Genomic DNA, 7,988 nt, shown 5'->3' on the forward strand with positions numbered 1-7,988 from the left:
TTGTCATTGAACCCTCGCCCGGAGAAAGCGAAAGCAATAGTTGTGGGGCATTGGGTTTAAGTTGCATCATTTGGGACCGATGCATAAGCTCAAAAGGGGCAAGATTCTCGATGATGCTCTTGGAAGAGACAGGGGACTGGGACGACCCCCGATATTTGACCGAGATGACTTATCCATCAGACCCTGCGAGTCCCCGCTATTTGGCCTGGCGGCGCCGTCTAGTGATCTAACCCCAATATTGTCCCGCTAGTGCAACCCTAGGGACTCCACACAGTAGCTGCTGGCCATCCTTTGTCGGCCCCCGATCCGACCAATGTCCGCGTTATGGCTTTCCGGCCTATTTTTCGTGATACTGCGGGGACCGGTCATACCACGGCGCGCCACTCAATGGCCCTGTGCTCCTTCCAAATGTACCATGTGTCTACTATGTATGCATGTACAACGTATCCGATGCATAAATAGCGGTCGTCGCCCCGGTCTAAAATCATCAGGTCAGATTCCATCGTCCCTCGACGCACCCTCGGTTTAGAATCCAACATGCTGGGATCCCTCTTACTCCTGGCACCCCTTGCAGGGGCTGCAGTCATTGGGTCCCGCGCGGACAGCCAAGACTGTCCCGGGTACAAGGCATCCAATGTCCGCGAGAAGGGTAACTCCTTGACTGCCGACTTGACTCTTGCGGGCAAACCCTGCAACAGTTACGGCACCGACTTGAAGCACTTGAAGCTGCTAGTTGAGTACCAGACTGGTACGAAATTTCTTGGAGGAGGTCGCACCGTGCAACTGGAAGTTCGACTAATCACATTGCTTTCCAGATGAACGTCTCCATGTTATGATTTATGATGCCGACGAACAAGTTTATCAAGTCCCGGAGTCGGTGGTACCTCGTGTAGGTGGCCGTCATAGCTCTGAAGATGACTCCGTCTTGAGCTTCGATTATGAAGAAGAACCCTTCTCTTTCACCGTCTCCAGAGGAGACGAGGTGCTTTTCGACACTTCTGCATCAAACCTCGTCTTTCAGTCGCAGTACTTAAACCTTCGGACCTACCTCCCCGAAGACCCTTATTTGTATGGTCTCGGAGAGCATAGTGATCCTTTACGTTTGCCTACGGAGAATTACACCCGCACGCTCTGGAACCGTGACGCCTACGGTACCCCTGAAAACACCAACTTATACGGCAGCCACCCCGTATACTATGACCACCGTGGCGAGTCTGGAACTCATGGCGTTTTCCTGTTGAACTCCAATGGTATGGACATCCGCGTCAGCAAGGACGAGGATGGAGAACAGTATCTTGAGTACAATACTCTGGGAGGTATCTTTGACTTCTACTTCTTTACCGGAAACACTCCCAAGGAGGCTAGCATCGAGTACTCGAAGGTGGTCGGTCTTCCGGCTATGCAAAGCTACTGGTCTTTCGGTGTAAGTTGTTGCTGCTGCCAGCCATCTGAATGCTTTTCTGGAGATGTTTATTCTTGTCCATAAATGATGCTTCGCTAACCATACCCAGTTCCATCAATGCAAATACGGCTACCGTGATGTCTACCAGGTTGCCGAGGTTGTTTACAACTACAGTCAAGCTAAGATCCCATTGGAGACTATGTGGACCGATATCGACTACATGGACCGTCGGAAGGTCTTTACTCTCGACCAAGAGAGGTTTCCCATGAATAGAACGCGTGAGCTTGTGACTTATTTGCATGAGCACGATCAGCATTATATTGTCATGGTTGATCCCGCCGTCAGCACAGCTGGTAAGTGTTCCAATCTTTACAGTTGCTATGTGGCTGGGAGAGTTTATGATTGACACTTTCTTCCCGCAGGAAACGCGGCTTTCGAGAGAGGTCTAGAGCAGGGGATCTTCCTCCAGACCCAAAACGATAGTCTCTACAAGGGTCAGTTGAACATCCCTGAGAGATCCTTATAAAACCCACTAAAATTATTATTCAGGTGCTGTGTGGCCTGGCGTGACTGCATTCCCAGACTGGTTCCACCCGGACACCCAAGACTATTGGAACGATGAGTTCGCAAGATTCTTCGATGCAGATACTGGTGTCGATATCGATGGACTGTGGATTGACATGAACGAGGCCTCCAATTTCTGTCCTTGGCCCTGCACAAACCCAGAACAGTATGCTGCTGAGAATGACTTGCCACCCTTGCCGCCACCCGTTCGTCCAGGCAGCCCACGGCCCCTGCCCGGGTTACCTCCATCATTCCAGCCTTCTTCGGCCAAGCGATCGTCTAAAAGAGCATTGTCGGGCAAAGGACATAAGATCGGCTTGCCTGGACGTGACCTTATCAACCCTGCCTACAAGATCCAAAACGCCGCCGGGTCTCTCAGCAACAAGACAATCAACACTGACATCATTCATGCTGGCGAAGGATATGCCGACTATGACACCCATAACCTATACGGAACAAGTGAGTCTTCGGCCCTGTTTGGATCAGAAACCGCCCGTCTAACCCGATCCAGTGATGAGCTCTGCATCGCGAGTTGCCATGGAGCAGCGCCGGCCTGATGTGAGGCCTCTGATCATCACTCGCAGTACATTCGCGGGTGCCGGTGCGCATGTTGGTCACTGGTATGTTGGATTTGTATACATTGCTTCAGTGAAAATCATTGCTAATTAGTTCCAGGCTTGGAGACAACCTGAGTCAATGGAGCCAGTACCGCTTCTCCATCTCCCAGATCGTCGCATTCGCGTCCATGTTCCAGGTTCCCATGGTCGGTGCAGACGTGTGCGGATTTGGAAGCAACACAACCGAGGAGCTTTGCGCGCGTTGGGCCTCCCTGGGAGCTTTCTATACGTTCTTCCGGAACCACAACGAGATCGGTAGCATCTCTCAGGAATTTTACCTCTGGCCCACCGTGGCCGAATCCGCTCGCAAGGCCATTGAGATCCGATACAAACTCTTGGATTACATCTATACCCAGTTTTACCGACAAAGCAAGACCGGCGAGCCTTTCCTGCAGCCCATGTTTTACCTGTACCCTGAGGACAAGAACACCTTCTCCAACGGTCTGCAATTCTTCTACGGCGATTCTATCCTCATTAGTCCCGTGACTGAGGAGAACCAGACATCGGTCACCGCATACTTCCCCAAGGATATTTTCTACGACTGGTACACCGGTGCTCCCCTGCGTGGCAAGGGCACCAACGTGACGCTCTCTAACATTGACATCACGCATATCCCCATCCACATCCGCGGAGGTAGCATCGTCCCCGTCCGGTCCAGTGGTGCCATGACCACGACGGAGTTGCGCCAGAAGAGCTTCGAGCTGATCGTTGCCCCCGGTCTGGATGGTACTGCTTCGGGAAGTCTATATCTAGACGACGGAGACTCACTGAGGCAGAATGGCACGTTGGAAGTGCAGTTCCAATACCGTCGAGGCACGCTATTCATCAAGGGCAAGTTCGATCGCAAGACAGACGTGAAGATCGAAGGAGTCACGGTCTTGGGACAGTCGCGCGTGTCTACTACCAGCTCGGCCTCCGAGGAAACTGGAAGCCAGAGAGTCACCATCCCGACACAAGTGGAGCTGGCTGGGCCGACTGAGGTGCCGTTGAACTAGGGTTGGAAGATTCGTACATGGTGTTTAGCCTCTTTAAAGCAGAACAGCTACTATAATCCAATCCTACTGTCTTTGCAACAAATTCACAAAAACCCACCTATTGATCTCCACCATCATGGTTAAACCCAAAACTTACGTAAATGAAAGGACAGTCCAGTAGTAGATCAAGGGATAAAGAAAGGGATACACTCTCGAAGATCGATGGATTCCACCACGTCACCCAACAACGAGGCCCTCGATCTTTTACCCATCTGCCACGCCAGGGTCAATCTACAATGATAGAAAGCCATGGTTGAGCACCCGTCCATTCGCCTCTTCATAAACCCTACTTCCAGGAGCTGCAAGGTACCTGCTATCCGAACCAGCTAAGCCAGGCACCAGCAACAACCGCGTGCATACCAGCCACATATCGTGCTGTCATCAACCAGCAAGGGATGACAGAACAAACATCAAGTCTATCACCCCGTCAACTCACAGCCAAATGACTGAGTATTCATCCTCCCCCTTTCGTCCCAATCTCCTCGTGTCCCTGTCTCAAATATCCCTCCATTCCCCCCCCCCCCCCCCCCTCTCTTCTCGTCTTTATACTTCTTCATCACGCAATATACCCATATCTTCTAATTAATCTCTTATCCACCTACCCTATCTATATTTTATATACTACAAAAGGGTTCTCCCACATTGACAACTAAGAGAAAAATCAAAAACAATGCATCTCCCCACCGTCCTTCTCACCCTCACCACGGCCTTCGGCCTCGCCGCCGCAGACTCCTACTTCTGCCGCCCGGCACAGGATAAATCGGGCTTCCTGCAGAAGGCCTACTGCTGTACTACGTTCATCGATGTACCCGGAAATGACGTTGGGAAGGTCTCAGAAGGATGTAAGTTTTTGTTGTTGTTGTTCCTTTCTAGGCGTGGTGTTCTTCTGTTATTTTTCTCCCTTTTGTTTTCCGGTTTTACTTTGGTTGTTGGAGTATCCTTGTCTTGTGGTTTAGGGTACAGGAGTTCATAGCTTAAATACTCAATACCTTGGAATGATGGGAATCGATTGACTAACTGAGTTAGGTACGAAAATGGGCGAGGATGTTCGAGAGCTCTGTGACGACGGAAATACGCCGAAGTGCTGCTACACCATTGTGAGTGTCCTTTTTCTGCTATGCATTCTCGGTTATGTTTCGGTTTCCTCGATTTATGCATTATTTGTTTCGACGAGGTGGTTTTGGTGTCATTGATGGGCTAATGGGAATATAATTATCAATCTATAGGGACCGAAGATAATCTGCACTGCGGAGGCCACGCCCCAGTTTGGCCTGGACGGATGAGCATGGATCAGACCAAAGGGGTAATCGGTCGGCAACAGGCCATTGGAGCGGGATTATGCATAGGTAATGGAAAAGGGACTGGGTGGTTTGTATAATAATTATCAATTATCCAAGTCATTATCAAATATCAACAAATGTGTGATGGAGCACGGAGGGTTCCCGAAGGTCTTGGCCCCAAATTCGAATGGCGTAACCTTAACCTCTCTGCTCCGGTGCTATACTCTATAGCTTATAGCCAACATGAAAAAGCAAGGACGGGCTGCATGGGATCGACCCGACCTCGGGGTTCGGCGGACTGATAGGCCTGTCGGCATTGATAGCGAGCTCGGACTTTGATCGAGACGAACCATGACTACGCTCGAAACGACAAGGAGCCACGGCCTGAGTCAAGTATCAGGAGCAGGTTATCAACGGTAATAATCTGATTTCTGTCCACTGACCAGGCCCGAGGATCCACTTTTGCCGACCATCGGAAATCCCGTCAACTTCGACAACGTTGTGCAACCGGTGGCCCTCGGCCACATTCCGAGACGGCTGGCGGGATGAAATCCTTTGTTTCCCGCGGGTTACGAGCTGCCTCTCGCTGGTGTCCTTTCTCCGTAGATACTCCGTAAGATGCTCAATCAGGGTAATATTATCGTAAAGTCGTAAATCTGTCTAAATGCATTTTGCGTGGGTTCCGGTGTGATCATCAACTGTGCTTCCCATCCATCAATTCCTCGGCGTTTTGTCGGAAGATTCGCTCGGCCAGTCCTGGCTCATCGCTGCATAGTCGTAAACATAGTTCCGTAAATGGTTCGATATCAACTCCTGAGTGTCGAGTGTGAGGCCAGTCGGTGGCGTAAATCACTCGGCTGGGCGCCTCTTGTAGAAATTCCCGGATCATCATCTCGAGGTCGCGCATTTCCTTATCCTTGCTCAGCCGGTAGGGGGCAGAGATTTTGATATAAGTGGTGCCCGTGCGGAGAAGAGAGATCAAGGAAGAAAATCCCGGAAGAGAGTACGGGTCAAACGGCTTTTCGTCCGCCAGACTCAGCGACAAAAGATCGGGGGCCCCAAAGTGGTCGATACAGACTTTGACCCCTAGCTGCGGTGCAATGCGTTCCAGCATAGGCACCATGTCCAGGGCAATGTAGACCTGGATGATCCAACCCAGGGGGCGCACAATTGCAGCATGCTGCAACAGAGTCTCAGCTAGCTCATGTTCGCTCAACACCTTGCCTACCGATTTAAGATTCACCCGCACACCTCGTACCCCCAAGGCGTGCCATTCAAGCAATGTCTTTGCCTCCATGTTGGCCGGGTCGATTACCACCACCCCTCGGCCACGAGAAGGGCCGATTTGCTTTAGTGCGTCTAGAAGACAGGAGTTGTCGGTTCCGTATATGGAGGGCTGAACAAGAACGATGTTTTCGATTCCAAGTGATGACTCAAAGGAGACGGCCTCGTCGAGCGTGTGTGCTGAGGGTTGGTAGACGGCTGACGCAGACACTGGATATTGCTGCGGTTCGACGACATGCATATGGGTATCCCATGTCCGAGGGGGGATCCTCTGCCTCAGAGGAAGAGGGTGCACAGGTCTTCGAACATCTTTGCAGTAGCTGGTCTGCTCGCGCTTTTGAATAGATGTACCGAAGGAAAGGCGAAGAGGGTTGTCCAGGAGGGTGGTAGTTCTGGGCTTCACAGACGTAAGTACGCCGGATAGAGAGGGTTGAACCATCGCTGCAACGCAATCAATAATCAAACATAGGCAGAGGCGGATGCTGAGAATCTCAAAAGAAGACGGCGATGCAAATAAAAGAGAGAAGATAAAGAGATCAAGGCTCGGGACTTCTCCAGCAAGGGGGAGTATGGATATACTCCGTGGCTAGACCCCGGGGCGGGCCCCGGTCGAAAGTACGACTTACAAGAATCGATGCAAGTGGTCTGAGGGTAGCTCCTCTCCACAGACTGGGCCGTATCGATATCATGGTTGCGAGTTCTCCAGGCAATCGGCACCGAACAATGATCAAATTACTAGTAGAGATTTGTCCACACATACGCCTTCCTGATTCCCTGACCGGAAGGAAGATACGTCGGCCAAGGGAGGCCGAGGAAAAAAAATATGCTACGAATTAGCAGCCGGTGACCCACTAGACCACCAACGATCGTTGTATTTGAGGCCGGAAGATGGCCATGATGGAGGGCGGACGTTGTCCGGTAGGGGAGGGTGAGTGTGCCGGGAGACGGGATGGCCCTGTCAAGGTATCTCAAGGAGTATGCAATCCAAACGGGCAACCGAAGACCAATGACAGTGGCGTGTGGCAGGCAACATTCTAATTTAATTATAAAAAAAATAAAAAATAAAATAAAACGAATAAAATCTCGGTCAGGAATAAGCGAGGCAATTTAGAGTGGATTGGCAGCGGAACCAACCGCCGGATCTGCCGCGACAAGCCACTCGGTCGGATTGGGTTACTGTGATGATTGATTGGAATCGCATCGGTCGTATCCTCCGAAAAGTCGATGGATGGTGATGCTCCCACCCAGGCAAGATGCGTGCCACAGACTCACGGTGGTGTGCAGCCCTAAACGGGGGGGTCGAGCGAGCAAAAGAGAGTTTGACGGAGGAAAAGGAAAGAGAGGGAAAAGGAGGAGAAGCGACGGAAGTTGACCGAGCAGGTCACGCCCCCTTCTCGCTTCGACTCCTTCGTTCGTCTCCATCGCGGAATTCCTTTGCCCACCCGATATGCTCACGCTGATTCAGTGATTTCCTCATCCATTGCTCGTCAGATTTCCCCGGATTCTTGTTCTATTTTCGTTAGATCCATCCTCCGGTGGATTCATCGCTCCTCTCCGCATTCTTGCTCCCCCATCTTTCACCATCATGCCTGGAGGGGCAAGTTGGGATCGGTCACGATGGACCACCAATCCGTTCTATGCCCTCGTTGTCTTCATCATTGCCTGTGGCAGTATCCCTAAAGGTAAGAAACACTCGGAATCCTGCAGACACCCAAGGGGGAAATGAGAATTAAAAAAAAAAAAAAAAAAAAAAAAAAAAAAAAAAAAAAAAAAAAAAAAAAAAAAAAAAAAAAAAAAAAAAAAAAAA

The 7,988-nt window shown here is 50.8% G+C and overlaps 3 protein-coding genes across 3 annotated transcripts; 2 read left to right on the forward strand and 1 right to left on the reverse strand.

Annotated features, from left to right (window-relative positions):
- Nucleotides 1–537: 537 nt before the first annotated feature.
- On the forward strand, nucleotides 538–3,578 carry agdC (putative alpha-glucosidase; the record flags this gene model as incomplete). Its single annotated transcript, XM_053097111.1, has 7 exons — nucleotides 538–748; nucleotides 816–1,423; nucleotides 1,512–1,755; nucleotides 1,825–1,896; nucleotides 1,952–2,425; nucleotides 2,478–2,586; nucleotides 2,642–3,578. 7 exons carry the CDS (start codon nucleotides 538–540, stop codon nucleotides 3,576–3,578), a joined length of 2,655 nt encoding a protein of 884 aa, XP_052959022.1.
- A 709-nt stretch (nucleotides 3,579–4,287) lies between these two features.
- On the forward strand, nucleotides 4,288–4,900 carry KD926_002422 (uncharacterized protein; the record flags this gene model as incomplete). The annotated part of the gene is made up of 3 exons (XM_053097112.1): nucleotides 4,288–4,459; nucleotides 4,644–4,714; nucleotides 4,844–4,900. The coding sequence occupies 3 exons, from the start codon at nucleotides 4,288–4,290 to the stop codon at nucleotides 4,898–4,900; spliced, it is 300 nt and encodes a 99-aa protein (XP_052959023.1).
- Nucleotides 4,901–5,591: 691 nt separating this feature from the next.
- KD926_002423 (putative TIM barrel metal-dependent hydrolase) lies at nucleotides 5,592–6,620 on the reverse strand (the record flags this gene model as incomplete). Its single annotated transcript, XM_053097114.1, has 1 exon — nucleotides 5,592–6,620. One exon carries the CDS (start codon nucleotides 6,618–6,620, stop codon nucleotides 5,592–5,594), a length of 1,029 nt encoding a protein of 342 aa, XP_052959024.1.
- Nucleotides 6,621–7,988: the final 1,368 nt, after the last annotated feature.

The sequence above is a fragment of the Aspergillus affinis genome (genome assembly GCF_023601865.1).
Source record: "Aspergillus affinis strain CMG 70 chromosome Unknown NODE_14_length_433147_cov_86_863592, whole genome shotgun sequence".
NCBI classification, from domain to species: domain Eukaryota; kingdom Fungi; phylum Ascomycota; class Eurotiomycetes; order Eurotiales; family Aspergillaceae; genus Aspergillus; species Aspergillus affinis.